This window comes from Nicotiana tomentosiformis, chromosome 8, assembly GCF_000390325.3.
Source record: "Nicotiana tomentosiformis chromosome 8, ASM39032v3, whole genome shotgun sequence".
NCBI lineage: Eukaryota > Viridiplantae > Streptophyta > Magnoliopsida > Solanales > Solanaceae > Nicotiana > Nicotiana tomentosiformis.
Genome location: NC_090819.1, coordinates 2386694 through 2405382, shown reverse-complemented (window position 1 = coordinate 2405382; position 18689 = coordinate 2386694). Strand labels below are relative to the sequence as shown.

The 18689-nt window shown below is 37.4% G+C and overlaps 1 protein-coding gene across 1 annotated transcript; it reads right to left on the bottom strand.

The window, feature by feature from the left end:
• Positions 1 to 637: 637 nt before the first annotated feature.
• On the bottom strand, positions 638 to 9921 carry LOC104084980 (uncharacterized). The gene is made up of 8 exons (XM_009588944.4): positions 9665 to 9921; positions 7193 to 7925; positions 5410 to 5598; positions 5187 to 5278; positions 2478 to 2537; positions 2297 to 2366; positions 1691 to 1894; positions 638 to 1182 (listed from the first exon to the last, which is right to left on the bottom strand). The coding sequence occupies exons 2-8, from the start codon at positions 7886 to 7888 to the stop codon at positions 796 to 798; spliced, it is 1698 nt and encodes a 565-aa protein (XP_009587239.1). The 5' UTR covers positions 7889 to 7925; positions 9665 to 9921; the 3' UTR covers positions 638 to 795.
• Between the last annotated feature and the right edge of the window lie 8768 nt (positions 9922 to 18689).

Below are 18689 nucleotides of genomic sequence, written 5' to 3'. Positions count from 1 at the left end.
GAGCAGGTGATTATCCAATATGTACTACATCCTGCAATTCAATTGGACATTGATGCAGATTCTCTTAAGATGGTTATACTAAATTCCTTATTCGAGGAATAATCTACCTAATTGTGCAGAAAATTGGCATATGAAAATGTCAGTTGTGGATGTTGCATCTCCATTCTCCAATAGGCAATGGATTTCTAGTTGCTATTTTTTTTATAACCGTGATGTCCGAGCTAACTTGCACGCACCTCGATTAATTTCACAGGGTACCTGTCACCTCCCACCAGTAATAGGTACCAAGCAATAGGTATCAGGTAACTTTATCCACCAAAGCTTGGATAGATGGGAAGAAATCACTTAGTAATTTTGCTTCCGTTAGATTTAAACCTAAGACCTCACGATTCTCACTCAATTCATTGACCACTATTGACCACTACACCTCACACTTGGATGCGGATTTCTAGTAGCTATTATGTAGTATGTTTAGTCATCTCTCTAGTTTTAGAGGTCGCATGTTAATTTAATAACATAGGGTGTCACTGTATAGATGTCAAGTTGTAAAAACCTATATTGCTCGAACTTTCAAAAATATTGTTAGATGATGTTCCAAAAGCAATGGATTTTCGGAGGATATGACACGGGTACGGCATTACTTTTAAAGAGTCCGCGCAACATATGTAAAAACTAATCTGTCAATACAGTTAAGAAGCATGGTGTTTCTTTTTCCCCTTTTACCACTAGTGACAACATACAAAATCTTTCCGAAGTTTTCATCATGATGCAGTACTTAGACAAAAAATGTTTAGATCAACTAATTAAGACATATTTGTCTCCATCTGATAATATGCCTGCAGCACCGGCTGGCATCTTAGCTTCTGAAGCATCCTTTCGAACCTGAGCATGCGATTCAGCTTCGTGCTGGAACATCTTGACGAGTTCTTGCAACTCTAGTCTTCTAACCTCGACCTGCTCCTCGATGACTGGTTTTTTCAATCCAAGATAGATCAATCCAATAGCAATCAACACAGCTCCTAGCAAGACGAGAGAGAGCGAGAAGAAGGCAAATGCATATGGGGAACCCCCATTTCCAGGAATTCCATCCACATTTATCCCAAAGAGCCCGGTGATAATAGAAAGAACAAGTCCACAGCCTCCAAATACACCTAGATTATGTTGGACACGAAGGCTCTGATCCTGAAGTTAAAAGAGGTTCGGAGTAAAAGCTCAATAGAAGTACATGAAAATTACTGTCAAATAAAGATGAACACTCCTAATACACGTCAGAGGAAATGTCTGATATGTAAGCGAACCACCGCTCAAATGTGCTCACTGAGTTGGTCGTCGGTTGACTAACATCCCCCCAGAGAAGAAATGAAGAAACAAAGTGTTTATAGGTTTCAGCTTCATTTATATACACCTTCACAACCATTAATATTTTTTATTTTTGTTCTTTTATTTCTTGGGCCTGTTGGTCTAGCAGATGATTCAAGAGTGAAGTTAAGTCTGGTGATAGTTTTATTAAGTTATAGTAGATCTTTACTACTGATATTTCTATGAATTAATAACACCACATATGGAAAGAACTTCACTCGAAGCTGCATATCAAAATCAAAGATAACCACTTAAAGTTGTGCTGTGGAACTTTCAACTTAAATCACGTATTTGGAATAGAATTTATCATATGATAACAAACTTATGGCACCTGTAACCATGCACGGACGGTACTCTGCATGACATCCTGAATTGTAAATAAGCGACCGCGAACCGCTTCTTGCTCTTCAATCATTTGTCTTGTACTTTTTAGTATTCCTTGAAGCAAACTCCTTGCAGCATTTCCCCTCAGATGTTGGAGAAGCTCGACTACAATCTCCTCTCTTGCATGTAAAGACCATTTTACTCGTATAACCTTGAAGAAAAAGAGAAATAACATATTGGTCCAAGTCCGACATATAACATGCTTTTAAACAGTAGTCTGAAATACAAAATCCTCTCAAATATAAAAATGAAGTTCATAGATATTCCTATACCTTGAATAAATCAAGGGAACTAGTAGAGAATACCTGAATGACATGTATAGTGTTAGACTTATTTTCAAATGTTTGAATTGTCTTTGTTGTACTTTTCACCACCAATCAAAGTGTTGTGCTAAGACTCAGGAGGAAGAGTCTCACAGCGAGACAAGCTTTCTTAGAATGTTAATTGCTTTTCTACATTTCTCTTTTTCTAATTGGCTTTGGCATCAATCAGAATAAGCACGTTTTTTATGCTCTGAGGGATCAATTTCCTACAACCATGAAACTAAAGGTACCTGTGTTGAAAGCCTTCTAATTTCTTGATTCAAAATTATACGGAACAAGTGCATATCTTCATGTGTTCTCCTGTCCAACAGGGTTTGCTTCATAAGTTAATAATGGATACGAGTAACTAAACCAAGTGCAATGTAACTTCCGTTTCATCGCAAAACAGTCCATAGTCATGAGAGGGAAAACCTGTTCATGAACTTTAGTTCAGCTTCATCAGCTGCCCCAAAAATATACTTCCGAAATAACCTAAACAAATGCGTATTAGATAGTTGAAAAAAATCCACAATCATAAATTCCAAGCAACTTTAATCCAAAGTGAGGAAGTTATAGGTTTCAGCTGTGAACCATAAATGCAGAGGCAAAAGCAATCGACAATTTGAAGCAATTGGAAACAAACAGTAAATTTTACAATCTTTAGACAAAGTTAAGTAGCATGAAACATAAAGGTCAAAGAAAGTAGATGGATGGGACAGGAAGGAAACAAATGGCATTGTACTAAGTACAGAAGTTTAAATAAATCTTACGAAAAAAGAAAAACCAAAAATTGTCACTGCCTAGCAGTGTCACCTACGATTTATACAAGTATAAATATACGGTTTATGTCACGAACAGGATTGCTCAGATGGTAGGAGTTGTTCCCATCCAAAGCACTGAAGTTCACATCTTGATCCACTCCTATTTACTCTGGATAACTTGTATTTACTGAAGACGTTTAATATAATTGATACATACCATCTAAAGAAAGAAAAATAACAAGAAAGATGTCGTTTCCCTGAGATGGAAAAACATCAAAAAGTTGTAGCAACGAATATGAGACAAAGGGACTATAATATTGAAGGTATGCCATTTCCCATGTCTTAAATCTATTTTATCTTTTATTTTGAGAATAAAAATCTCAATTTTTCCCCAAAACTTGTCCGTGGACTCCGGTCAAAGTATCCGAAGTTGGTTGATCGAATCCCAAACATATCCCGCACCCGCACCCGTCTAGTGTCGTGTCGACACGGGTTCGGCATAAAAAATGAAGAGTCCGCACAACGTAGATCATGACTGGAAAGTGCCCGAGTCTACTCTCATTGTCCTTACACGAGTCTTGGCTCCGTCGTACATGTCCTTAATCGCCCTAGTATATGCGACATGTACACCTCTAGCCTCCAAACATCTCCACAGAACCTCCTTTGGGACTTTACCGTATGCTTTTTCTAGGTTGATGAACACTATATGTAAGTCCCTCTCCTTTTCCCAATAATGTTCCACCAATCTCCTTACAAGATGAATGGCTTCTGTAGTCGATCGCCCCAGCATGAATTCAAACTCATTCTTGGAAATAGACACACCCCCTCCTAACCCTCATCTCCACCATTATCTTCCAAATCTTCGTGGTATGGCTCAGTAGCTTGATACTCCTATAGTTGTCGCAATTTTGAATATCATCCTTGTTCTTGTACAACAGAATCATTGGGCTCCATCTCCATTCTTCGGGCATTTTTGCCGTCATAAAAATGACATTAAATAACCAGTAAGACACTCCAGACCTCCCTTCCCGCGCTCTTTCAAAATTCCATCGTGATCTCGTGTGGCCCGGCCGCTCTTTCCTGCTTATCTTACGCATAACCCCCTCAACCTTCACAACCTTTACATGCCTACACCACCCACAATCTCGATGCCTCTCGGAGTGTTGCCCAGCACAATATTTATGTTCATTTCTTCATTCAAGAGTGTATGGAAGTATATCTGTCATCTTCGTCTAATATGTGTCTTCCGCCAATACTTTTTCTTGCTCGTCTTTGATGCACTTTACTTGATCTAGGTCTCGGTCCCTCCATTCTCTCGCCTTAGCTAGCATGTAGAGTTTCTTATCCCTGCCTTTGTCCTCAAGCTCTATATATAAACGTTCAAATGTTGTTGTCTTCGCCGCCGTATACCACTAACTTCGCAACCTTATACCTCCCCCTATGTGTCTGTTTATCTTCCTCGTCTTTGCACTCCAGTAAATTCGCATAAGCGACCTCCTTGGCCGTTCTACCACTAATCCTCTCGATGTCCCCCAGCATTACCCCTTGACTGCTTCCCTAATATAACTAGTTGTCCGATCCCACATACTGCTTGCATCCACACTATTCCCCAAGCCCCCATCGCCATCAACTTCTCCCCCAACTCCTAAGCTCTAGCGGTAGTCAAGCCACCCCACTTGATCCTAAGCCTATCGCACAAAGCCTTCTTTTTCCTCTTTGTCTTAATCTCTAAATCCATCGCCTAGAGTTTTATGTTGGATTGTAAGATTCTCACTCTGGGATAAACTTGCAGCCCTTACAAAGAACTCTATCATCCTTCCTAGGGAGTAAGTAATCTATTTGAGTCTTAGCCAGGCGGAAGGTCACCAAGTGCTCTTCCTTCTTCGGGAAACTCAAATTGACTATCACCAACTCAAAAGTTTTCACGAAATCCAAAAGCGAGACTCCTTTGTTTTTATCCCCAAAACCAAAACCTCCATGCACAACGCCATACCCCCGGAAGAAAAAAAAAACAAAAGAAGAAAATTGAATAGAAAAAAAAATGTAATTAAAAAAAGTGATCCTTAAAAGGGAACCTATGCAAAAAGGCTTACAAACCCCTCAAAAAGCAAGAAATATAGAAAAAACATATTTTCTGTAGAGTCAAAGCTATTGCGTTGATCAGTAATACCTCCTTTTTCAACCTGCTTCAAGCATTTTGTATTTGACAAGGAATATAATATGGTTTGAAATCAGATGAATTCAAAAGATTCTGGCAAATAAGGATATAATGAACATGAGGTCCCTGGTTTGCTAGAATATGCAGTCAGAATAAGCGGAAAAATTTTAACATAATGAGATCTGAAACACAATAGAACATGTAAAAAGAGAAAACTGACACCTGTCATCCCACCGGGCCAAGCGACAAGTTAGGAGTGCTACAACCTCATGAATTGTTCGTGGGACATTACAAGACCCCGCCGCGAGTAGCTCCTATGCACCATATCATTAAACTATGAGAAATCTATAATTAAACAATCCAAGCATTACATTGTCTCCACTCTCCAGTAATGTCAAACAGATGATAGGCAGAAGGATAGCTTGCTACATAATCATTGACAAACCTGAACTTCTGCAATACCTAACACGTTGATATTTGTTGCAGATCCTTTAACATGCAATGCAGTTAACAAGAAATTGTGTGCTTGCCACGATCGTAAAACAACTGGTATATCATCTTCTTCAACAAAAGGATCACCAACTGACTGCCCCAAGAGCTCAAATAGTAGTCCACCAGCCACTCTAACTGGCACCTGAGCCCAAAACCGCAAGAAGTGAAAGGTTATAGAAGCTCAAATCTGTGGACATAGTTTTCACATGGAAATATAATAATCACCGTAGTACACAGATATTTGATTTTCCTTTTACAAACTATCCATGATTCTCTGCATGTATTTAGGCTACCAGAACTCTCAGGTCCAAATTTAAACCTCAACAAAGAGCCAAAATATTTAAATAAACGTTTAGAAAAAGCAAAATGCTGTCTGTCATAGCTCGCCTTTTTCCTTCTTTTTCCTCCATAGCTTTTTGTTCAAAATATACTCTTTCTATATCCTTGGTGTTCTTAGCAGAGTTCTCACAAACAAAATTGAAAATAATAAAAGAAGATTCATGAATACCTCGGACAAAACATAAAGAACTTTTGTGGGATGATGCTATTTGAGTTGATAGAGACAGTGGCTCTTAATGATGTCCTTTGTAAATAAGTGACAATATATAAGCCAAATTTTGGGATTGAGTTAGGCCCAGAATCCATTTTCTTAACGTGATATCAGAAACTCATCTCTATTTTTTGTTTACTCAATGTTGGGCCTCATCCATGTTATATTGTTCATGCTCTAAATGTCCAGAACTAGGTGTGAGAAGAGGAGTTAGAATGTCCTAAATTGGTAGAAAGAATGAGTTATTGTCTCCTTATATGGTCTTAGGCAATCTTTACCATATGAGCTAGTTTTTAGGGTTGAGTTACGCACAAGATCCATTAACATGGTATTAGAGTCAGACCCATCTCTATTCTTTGTTTACCTAATGTTGGGCCCCCAAGTTATATTATCCACGCTCCAAGAGTGTCCAACCTTGGCTATGCGGAGGAGTGTCAGAATGCCACAAATGGCTTAGGGAATGAGCTGTTTATTTCCTTATATGGCCTTGGGCAATCCTCACCTCATAAGCTAGCTTTTGAGGTTGAATTCAACCCAAAGTCCATTTTTCAAAAACGTCAAATTGTGGAGAGAAAATGGTTTACAAAATCAAATGACTGGTTGCCAGGTTAACAGACAGAAGCTCTAATCTCAATGATCTTAAGAACCGGTGTCAGATCACCTTAAACATGCCATTTAGCAGAGATAAGATCCCATTACGGACTGTCTATATTCGGTCCTCTCCTTCTATCCCAGTTGCAATGTCATAAAGAGCCATTTATACATGGAATATGTACCTACCAATGTAGGTAGTAAGTAACATTGGGCTTGTCTGAGCATCTTTTGGTGCTTCTTCTGAGCAGCCTACTAGAAGGCCTAGAAGTAGAAGTGGCTGGTCAGTGATATAATTTTGTAGCATAAAACACCATTACTTGCATTTCTTTTTTCCAGGTTTTTCAAAGTTATCAAGAACAAATTCTCCTCTAGGTCATTTTAAGGACCAATGGTGTACTTCCTGATGCAGTTTTAATCCTTATAAAGTTCTACATCCTAAAAATTAAAAAGGAAGGAAAAAACCAGAATACCCAGGCAGATTATGCAATAGGTTAGAGATCATGTTGCTATTAGGAGCCAAAAGAAGGTTTAATCTTCCCGAGGTTGTTAGCGGTATAGCATGCTCGAGTATAAACGTATACAAGCGAAATACCTCATAGAGAAGGTGCTTCATACGTTCACTAATCAGCTTACTTTCATCTCGCAAGGCAATACTTATGGCAGGATGTAGCCACTGAGCATTGTTCAACCATGCGTTGACGAAAGGGTGACCAGCAGCTACATGACACCACCAAGTTGGTCCAACTGGGCGTTCCCAGTATGGAGCTGCAACATCTGCTACAGTGACATCATCTTCCTCATCAGTAAGCTCAACAGGCTGAGAGGCCCAATCTGTATCAATATGCACTGTTTGAAGCAGCTCAGATATTCTAGCCCAGCCTATTGGTATCCAGTAACTACCAGAAGACCTTTCTCGGGGATTATAAGGATAATCTTGTTGATAACCTTGGCCATGTGGGTTCTCGATGTCAACATATCCAGACTCTGTACAATAAGGTTCTATAAACTGATCCTTGTCGACATCTTGGGGTGAGGAATAACTCACTCGACATTTAGATAGTGGTGGCTTTTTAGTTTCCCTGGCAGCATAACGTCGTGCGGAGTGATTTTTAAAAGTGGATCTTGATTCATTTGTCTTCAGTTGGCCACGGACAAATTCAAAGGCACAAAGCAGTCCATCTGTCCATAACTCTCCCAGCATAACATCTCTGGACAGTTGCTGTTTATGATTCTCTTGGTTCTTCATGCCATTGCTCATTTCTGCACTCTCATGAGTAACACTACTCATTTCGCTCCCCCTTTTAGTTTCAGCTTAGCAGACATTCCTGAAATACTCAGCAATAGATGGACTCAAGTCTGTAAAAAAGGTTACAAGAAAAAGGAAGACAACAACGAGAGAATCATAGATTATCAGCATTATTTGAGGATTGCAAGTATTAACGTTTTGCCTAGACCAGGTCACGTTTGTAATGTAATCTCATGGAACCATTTTAACAAAAAAATTGAGTTACTCCGATTGTCCAATCGATTCGGGCAACAAAAGGTAATACCATTATGTCATAAAAACTAAAGATATATACTAAGACCAAAGGAACTAATGCTGCTGATATGAAAGATGCAAACTACACGCCCACTTATCACTCCACCACTTCAATACCAACTAAAGATATATACAAATACCAGAGGAACTAATGCTGCTGATAGGAAAGTCAAGGGCTGTACACCCACTTATAACTCTACCACTTCAATTCAACGAAAAACATGATGAAATTATAAAAGTTCCCATCTTCCCAAGTATCACTGGTGGTGACTAGAGCAGCTGCAAATGATGGTGATTCTTGTTCATAACAAGCCGATAAATAGCAGGAATAATATATTCAGGGATATTCACCAGCACTTATGGTAGAAGTTATGCACAAAACTACATGCACTAATTATTCATCAACACTTTCGATGATCGTCACAAAATGGTGTATAACAAATATTAGAATTATCATTATGGGAAGAAGAATGGTTTTCAGCAGGTAACTCGCTCCAAATTGTGGGATTATCTTTTTACCGAAACTCAACTGAATATGCATGAATTGAGACACATTCACCAAAAATTACATAATTTGCACTTTTAAGGCTCATGTATATTAGTACAGCCAGAAATCCACTAAGTATTAGTACACTTCGAAAGCGTATCATGCATTCAACAGTTAAAGGTACATTTCTAGACACATGTTTTACAAGGCATAACAATGACTAAACAGAGAATAGAACCAATGAAGGAAAATATTTTTCTTGAAAAAGTCATTTATGGTGTTTCTGGTGTTTGGTTACGGAAAAATATTTTCCAAAGGAAAAAAAATTCCACTGAAAGGGGAAAAATTGTTCCTCACTTATGAGCGGATTTTATTTTCTTTACAAATATCCCAACTCTTAATCCTTACATGTCACTTGCTCTAAGCCTTACCAACACATACACATTAGTATCAAACTATAACACTCAAAAAATTCATAAAACCGTTTTCCAAGACGCCTCAATACCAAACAAGTAGAGATTAGCTATATGAATCCCCATTGATCATGTTCCCCATTTAAATTCATCTTAAACCATCATTGTACAAAGTAAAAAAACAAAAATGAAAAGTATTAGAAATTCTCTACATTCCCTACTAGCATACAAATCACTAATGGGGCTAAAGAAACTCCTAGAAAGCATAGCACTTAAAGTAAAACTCCGCCATAGCGACACGTTGCCGGCTCAAGCCGGCCGAATAAAAGAGGAGGGTTGCAGTCAGTGGCGAAGCTAGAAATTCAAACTTGAAAGAAGTGAAAAATTCACCGACAATTCAGTATACCTTATATAACTCTAAAACCTAATATTTTACATATACCCGGTGTAAGTTTTCGACGAATTGACCACCCTTTAAGACATGTAGCTTCGGCAGCTAGCGTAAAACTACCCAATTCATATGAATTCGCTGATATTATCATCAATCTTTCATAAATTGTACATTCACCAAACATGCTTCTCTCTCTCTATATATATATTGCATAAACGTTTAGGAGAACTTACGATTAGAGAGGGTGAAGAGTGATTGACCCCAGATGAAGAATTTGTCCCTTGAATTCCAGAATTTTCCTGTGCGCTTCCCTCATATATTCCGCCGTTTCTTCTATACATGCCAAACTGCCGCAATCTGCTGACTGACTGAAACCCAGCGCCCACCGATCACTAATCAATTCGAAGCGCCTCACCCTCAATTTTATCAACAAAAACGAGTATGTTGCATATTTTAAGGGGTGAAAAAGTTTAACTACAACTTTGAACAATTATCATTTTCAATCATTTTATACTAGGCAATGTCTATATTACCTTCATATTTTCAACTCTTTCTATATGTAATACTTTGTTTATATTATTTAGATATTTTTTATGGATGAAAATTATTTAACTCCCCCAAATTTACTCTAAAAGTTAAACTCATTCTCCAACTTTAAATAATTTCCATCCTTTCATCCTACGCAAGGTCTATTTTAACATTGATATTTTCAACTCTCCACATTATTCTAGATCTGTGAACACATTTGACTCGGCACGAAGTTTAAAAAAAGAGATAAGACTTTTGAACTTATGGTATAAAATAAGGCACATATATTTTGTGTGGTTATAAATTATTGCATAAATATAAATTATTTCCAAATAGAAAAATTAGTCATTCTTTTTCGCGTGGACTAAAAAGGAAATAAGTTCACTTAAATTAAAATGGAGGGAGTATATAAAATAATTATATTATGAATTTATTACAAAATGTATTGCTACTTTATTATTATTTTAATATTATGTATATTAATATGCATATAATGTATGTCGATGTGTGTGTGATTTTAAGTTCCATTATTCTTATTATTCTCTATGTGTATATAAATTTTGTGTTTTGATTGTTATTACTAGATTTTTTCTAAATTATAATTTAAGTTCATGTAAAGTGTAAATAGATAATTTTTGCAAATTTATTATAAAATCTACCTCTATTTTACGCCCATTATTTTTTTTATTACCTGCATTATATAATTTATAAATTTTTCACTCTGTTTTATTCTCAATTTTGTAAATAGATTGAGTTTTGATTGTTATTAATAAAATTACAGATACGAGTAAATTATTTATTGTAATTTTTTATTTTTCTCATTTATTTCACTATTGAACATCATTAACTTATATGGTTGGCTACTACTTCTCACTCTTTTGGGTTTCGAAAAAGTTTTTTTAATTTATCTATAGGTATAGGTAAGTCGATAACATAAATTAAAATAAAAAAATATCATTATATTAAAGAATAAAAATAAGAGATAAAAATTGTAGAGGGTAAAATAGGCATTTTAAGGAGTCACCTTTGATATGAGGAGTAGAATGATAATTGTTCAAAGTTGGAGGAAGAGTTTGATTTTTAAAGCAAACTTGAGGGATGTAAATGATTTTCATCCTATTTTAAGATATTGTTATATTATTTAAGTTGACTACATTTTGTTCAAATACTTTAAAAATATTTTACACATATAAGGAGTTGTGAGCGGTTGGCTTTAGCGGGTATGCGAAGAGGTAGAAGGCGGCTTAAGAAGTATTGGGGAGAGTAGAGCAGGCGTGACATGGCGCGACTTCAGATTTTCGAGGACATGACCCTTGATAGGAAGGTGCGTAGGTGGAGCATTAGGGTTGAAGATTAGGAGGTAGTTGAGCATTTTTCTACTTTGTGCCGGGTGCGAGGCTAGTTTGACAGTGTTCTGTCCTAGACTGCTAGTGGTTCATGTTGTGTTCGTACTATTTTCCATTTTCTTAGTACCATACCTTTGTTACTGGTTATTGTTATTTCTTTCCCATATATTTTCTGGTTCTTACGATGCTGGTATTAACTTTCTAGCTTCTGTTGATGTTACTGATCTATTATCTCTTTTCGTCTTCTTGAGCCGGGGGTTCATCGAAAACAACCTCTCTACTCCTTCGGGGTAGAGGTAAGGTTTGCGTATACACTACTCTCCCCAAACCCCACCTGTAGGATTTTACCGGGTGGTGGTTGTTGTGGTTGTACATATAATATTATCAAACAGTTTAAACAGCTTTTAATCTACAAATTTGCACTCTCTATTTTATTTCATATGGCACTTTTACTATTGTAGACACGAGAAATTCATTGAATTTAGTCCATACATAATTTGGGCTTAATTATTAGGTTTGTAAAATATTGACACTAAGTCTAGATTAAATTATTTAATCCAAAATATGGATTTAACTAAAAGTTCAAATTCGAGCTAGTCCATTGAGTTGGTTTTCAAATGATGAACGCGCTCCATTAGTCGAAAGTCTATGTCATGTGTCAAAGGACATGGCATGCCTAGTCAAATAAATGACCAATAAAATAATGCCATGTGCGCAAGTGTTGTAGCGTGTTAGTCAAAATAAGAACCAATTAAATGTAGATAAGTACTCAAATGATATGGTTCAAGCAATCACGTGCAATCTTATCACTAGCATTGGTGATAGGTTTGATGATTCAAGTACACCAATCATTGGAGGAAAAAAGTTTGCACAAACTCTCTTCCCCTATAACTATAAATAGGAGTCTCCATAAGACCAAAATATAATCAGAAAATGCGTAGAGAAACTCTCATATCTAGTAGTGGTCCGCAAGTCTTCCACATATCAAGAAGTCTTCTTCTCTAAATGGTGAGCCGCAAGTTTTTATACCTCCACAATTGTGATCAAAGTCTGGCTCTGCATTTGTGGTGAAATTTCAACAACATATAATCCATCAATTTGTTACGAGTCTCTTAATAGGGGAAGGGCATAGTAGTCATTTCAGGGGGGAAAAGTTAGTTAGGCGGTTAGACAATGTTAGTTAGGGGGGAGCTGACATTTAGTTAGAAGAGAATCTCGACTAGAGAATATAAGGGAAGAAGCTCAGTTATAATAGCTATTCATACTTAATACAATAACATTTCTCTCTCTCTAATCTTTCTTTGTGTTCTTAGTTCTTCAAGAACAGTGTAGTTGTAGATTGTTCAAGAGTTATTCTCTCAATTGGCTCTTTAGGTTTACAGATTTGTACTTAATTCAACTAGGTACATAACATTGGTATCAGAGCGACGATCTTAGGTGAAACTATGTCGGAGACGATGACCAGAAACGACGAAGTCTGATGGGAATTGGATTAGCTCTGTGAGCAAATTCGTTCCATGGTGGAGAAACATGATGAAAAGGTTCGAGAAATGGGGGGAAAGGTAGGAGGATGCGTTGGGTGAAATCTGTCAATTCATTACGGCTATGACAACCAACCCTAGGGTGGTTGCCGGAGCTCCGGTAGAAAATGGGGGAAATCACGGTCATGGTAATAATAACCCATTTGGAATGAGATATTCTAGGGTGGAATTTCCTAAATTTAGGGGTGATGATTTGGATGGATGGATTTACAGGTGTGAGCAATTCTTTGAGGTTGACGAAACTATGGAGGAATCTAAGGTACGACTAGCCGCCATTAATTTGGAAGGTCGGGCGTTACAGTGGCACAAATCATTGATGAAAGCCAGAATAGGCAGGATGCCTAACTGGAATGACTATGTGCGAGCTTTACAGCTAAGCCTTGGTGACAATTTGTATGATGATCCGATGGCGGAGCTAGTGGAATTGAAGCAGACAGGAATAGTGCAAGAATTTTTGGACAAATTCAATGGGATAATAAATCAAGTGGAATTGATTGTGGAGTGCTCGATTAGTTGCTTCTTGAATGGGTTGAGGCCAAACATTGAAGTGCAGGTACGTATGCTAGCACCAAGAACTCTTATGAAGGCTTATAGCTTGGCTAGATTAGCAAAATAATCCTTGAAGTTGCAAAGAGAACATAACCAAGTGGCTATTAGGAGTTCCAGACCATTGCTTCCTAGCCCCAATTCTTCATGGCAATCGAGGAACTATTCTCAGCACGTGAACAATGACAGCCATAAAGGATGAGGGGGCAGGGTTCCTAATCAACCTGAAGTCAAATACTCTAGGAAACTGTCAACTACTAAGATGGATGAAAGAAGAGCATAAGGCTTATGTTACTAGTGTGATGAGAAATACTCTCCTAAGCATGCCTGCAAGAAGAGAAAACAATTGTACCTTTTAGAAGTAGATGGGAAGGGGAAGAGTGGCAACTGGAGGATAGTGTGGAGGAAGAGAATTTTGAAGAATCTGCCTTACAACCTCAAATGTATGTCCATGATTTGGATGGTACAATGGATTATAGAACTATGAGGGTGAGAGGAGGGGTTAAAGGTAAGATGGTGCATGTCTTGGTTGATTCGGGGTCAACACTCAACTTCGCGTGCTTATCCATAGCCAAGAAGTTGGGGTGTAAGTTGGAAACTACTCCACTTTTTCAGTGGTTGTTGCAAATGGTAGCAAAGTGCATAGTTATGTCACTCCCCAAACCTAGGGGGCGTGGCTGGCACCCAGTGCCTTACTGGCGCGGGCGAACCACTCTGTAACTCATGATCGTTCGACCAAAACTAGAACATGCATAGGTCGAGTTGGCTAAACTCATTCTTTCTGTAACCATCATAGGCCAACATGGTCACAACTCGTAATGTATAATTGTAAGTGGGAAAACGCTATATCAGTGATCCATCGTACTTAAAATATGAATACACACGGGCCGTCAATACGAATAATATATTGAGTATGTAAGGCATGTAAATCAGTATAAAAAGGACATGAAAGAAACATGGAATAAAGGACTCAACCTGTAAGTATGGATAGCTCTGTAAATCATGAAATATTTATAATGTCATGCATATGCGTATAAATATCATATAATACATAGGTCTATGCGTACATAACATCATCAAGCCTCTGAGAGCATCCCATCATATCATCTCAGCATTTGTGGGCAAAATCATCAACGTATACCAACTTATCAGGTGGTGGTGTGTATATAACGCCATAACATTTTCCCTTATCCATATACATATAATATACGCGTATATAACGCCATCTGGTCATGGGTCAATGTACATATATAAATGAATACAATTCATAAGAATTAAGTCAATAAGATCTCTCGAAATGTCATAAGATCAATATTCCTTCGGATAAACTTTATCAACTACGTATTTTTGTGAGACCTCTAGTACTTCTATGAATAGAGTCATTTATGAAAGTTGTGCGTTCTCGTTTCGTTTGTATCATATGGATCATGCCAAAAAGAAAGAAGAGATAACCTTAACATAGCTTTAATATCAACTTCCTACTTGTATTTGTGAACAATCTCTTCTACGCCTCAATCTCGAACTACTTCCGGCTTAACGATAGCACGAGTTCGAAATAACCAAACAAATGTATACCTATTGTGACTAACCCCTCTGTTTGTTTTTTTTTGTCTAAGCTCCATAGAGAGCAGCCCTAGTTTGTTCAATTCCATATCACTAAAATGAGATCTTAAGTGAAAAATTGCTCTATTTATGTCCATGTGCCCACATAATTAAAGTCATGACTTTATCACTAATAAATTGACTATAAAGATGCCACCAACATGATAATTTGTATTAGTCACTTGTTGCTCCTTGCTATGTAGCCATGTGGTGACATCCTTGTCACCTTGTAATTGTCCACAAATCCTCATCCTAAAGTATTACTATTAAAATATCAAACATCAACGAAACTCACTTTCTTTGATTTGTTTACCCTCTGACCTTCACGATACTTACTTATCACTTATTTGAAATAGCATAAATACTTATAACCTCAAAAATAGTCTTGTCCTTGAACTTATGTCGATTATCTTATGATAAACCCAACGTACAAAAGTACGGAATGTAACATCTTACACGAGCAGGGGAGTTCATGGAAAATGCAAGGTGTAGAGTTCAAGGCAGACATGTTAGTAATGCCTTTGGGAGGGGCTGATGTAGTTTTAGGGATTCAATGGCTTATTACATTATGAGACATAATATGGTATTTCAAACTTCTTAAAATGGAATTCTAGATAGGAGGAAGGAAGGTCTCATTGAGGGGCAGCCAACCTGGGGGTCAATAATGATTAATAACAGTAGAATGGAAAGGTTATTGCACAAATCAGCGGGACTTAGTATGATGGTTGTAGCACATGTACAATCAAGGGACACATCTAAGGCCTGACTCAACTCGCAGCAAGTAGAGATACCTGGTGATTTGCAGGGCGTGTTAAACCAATACTCGACAGTGTTTTCAACTCCTACTGAGTTGTCACCCCCATAGAAGCCATGATCACAAAATAATTCTGAAGGAGGGAACACCTCCAGTAAACGTCAGACCTTATCGATACCCGGTTTTGCAGAAGAATAAAATTGAACGAATGATACAAAAGACGGTGGACGCAGGGGTAATCAAACCTAGTGTAAGTCTTTACTCTTCTCCTATAGTCATGGTTAAGAAGAATGATGGAACATTGAGTCTATGCATTGATTATAGATAACTAACTAACCACAGTGTCAAAGATAAGTTTCCTATTCCTATAATTGAAAAATTACTAGATGAATTAGGAGGGGCTGAGTATTTTTCTAAGTTGGACCTTAGGTCAGGATATCATCAATTCAGAATGCATGAGAAAGACATTGAAAAAACAACGTTTAGATCTCACCATGGGCAATATGAGTTTGTCGTGATCCCCTTTGGTCTAATAAATTATTACACCCCATATTTTCGTACGTAAAACAGTGTCGTGATCAAAACTAATGTAGGACCAAAAATGAGATCATCTTTGAAAATATATAAATTAAGTTAATTATGTTACCTCAGAAGTTACAAATATTGAAGATCATGAACAACAAGTACAAAGAGGGTTGGAAGATTCAGAAGCTAAAGGAATTGAAGAAAATAATATTTCGTCGAAAGTCGACAAGTTGGGAATATTATAGCATGTAATTTTGGGGTGAGACCAGGGTGTTTAACATGATAAGGAGATTATGTTATGAGTTATGTTAGTTGTATTATAGCCGTGTATTATGTTTTGAAGTCAAGCGAGTGGTGGAACAAAGGTCGATGAAAGTTATCAAAAGCTACGTTCATAAGTTTTACTGAAACTTTGGGTCAAATGTAACTGCAATTTTCTCCCAATATAATTAGATTTATGGGATGTTTAAAACATAAAATTAAAGATCTATGATTCTATTTTCCAATGCATTAAACCATTTGTCAATACGATATCGGAGTAGAGAGATATGGGCATTTTTGCGAGACTACGCAGAGTGTCACCTACTTGCTTAAACGAGAATCCAAAAATGGGTCAATTCGGGTCGTCCAAAGAGGCATTTTTAAAGGCCTATCCCCTTAATATATTAGACTGATAATAGGTCAAAATAACCAGATATAATCTCTATAAAAATCCTCCCAAAAATTGCCCATAAACCCCAATTGATTTTCTCTACCTTTCAAGTTCTAATTGGAGGTAAAGCCTAGAGTTTGAAGAACAAAGATAGGAGCTGAGTTATCCAACAAATAAGGTAAGTTTACTGCTCTCTTTCATCCATTTTCTTTTTCTGTAGATGCATAGTAAGTCGTTCTATATTTGTAAGAACTCACGGGACGGTGATCGGAAGTCGTGAGTTCGAGTTATTCACTTGTAGCGGACTGTTTTGTGGATTGTTTTGTGTTGCTATTGGGCTGCGTGTTTTGCTACTATTTTGTAGAGTTTTGGAGGAGTAAGGGTGTGGAGAAACACCACATAAATGCAGGGTGGTGGGCTAGTCGTTCGTCGTAATATTTTCAGGATGTTTGACACTACTACGGTGGTCGTTTTGTATATGAAGACATTGGGGTGTGTTGGGTTGTTTTGTAGTATTTTGTGGTATATATAAGGATGAAAAATAATGTATATAGATTGTTATTGTTGCGTTCTTATATTGTTGGTGTTATCTTGAATTTGGAGGAAGTAAAGATTATATGGGAGATGCTGCATGTTTTAATACAAAATAAGCTTGTCGTTCGTTGTGCGATAGTTGTACCTTTCGTAACTTAATGATAATATTATTATCATTGTTGTAGATTAAGGTGCGACGAGGCGAGTTCAACTTGGTGGTTGGAAAGATTGTGATAAGGTATGTTAAGGCTAAGACCTTCCTTCATTTTGGCATGATCTCGTAGCTACATGTGTTTGATAACGGGGCATAAAGAGAAGTTCATACTCCCGAATTTATATATATTATCCTAGTCTCATAAGTTACAATATTCTCCCTTATAGGGACTTTATATTCAATTGAGTATTGTCTTCTTCCAGTTAAGAGAGCAGAGGGTCTATATATATATACTGTATTACAGTATTTTTGCCACCATCGAGCTATAATCAGTGGGCAGGCCCTTATTGGGCAACCTCTGATCAAATGGTAAGTTATATATACCGAGCCTACTGTGTCTGGGCGCCTATGAGCGAGCCCAGGATTGGCAAGATACAGAGCCTAGTATGGCCGAGCGCCTATGAGCAAGCCTACTATGTAGAGCAGTTACACGTACCGAGCCTTATAGGGCCGGGCATTTATTTTACTTACTATATTGAAGGAGTTGAGTCAGTATCAGCAGGTAAGTATATCTCCAGATCATCTTTGACTCCCAGTTCCTTTCAGTTATTATATTATCAGTTCAGTTTCAGTTTTCAGTAATGTTATTGCCTTACATACTCGGTACATTATTTTGTACTGATGTCCCTTTTCTGGGGATGCTGCATTTCATGCATGCAGGTTTAGATAGACAGACGGGTAGACCTCCTTAGTAGGTGTTCCTCGAGTTCAGCTTGATCGGTAAGCTCCACGTCATTCGGAGCTATCTGGTCTAGGGTTTTGTGTATATCTTTTATATATATATATATATATATATATATATATATATATATATATATATATATATGGATAGGTCGGGGCTCTGTTCCGATCACAATACATCTATCAGTAGAGGCTTGTAGACATATCCTGTCAGTTAGTGCAGTATGTTGGGCTTGTAGGCCTGCTATGTACATTTTTGTGGTTTGTCAGCTGTAGTAGTTATGGCGGCATTGTCGGTCCAACTTTATATTGATATTTAGTCAGCGCTAGTTTCG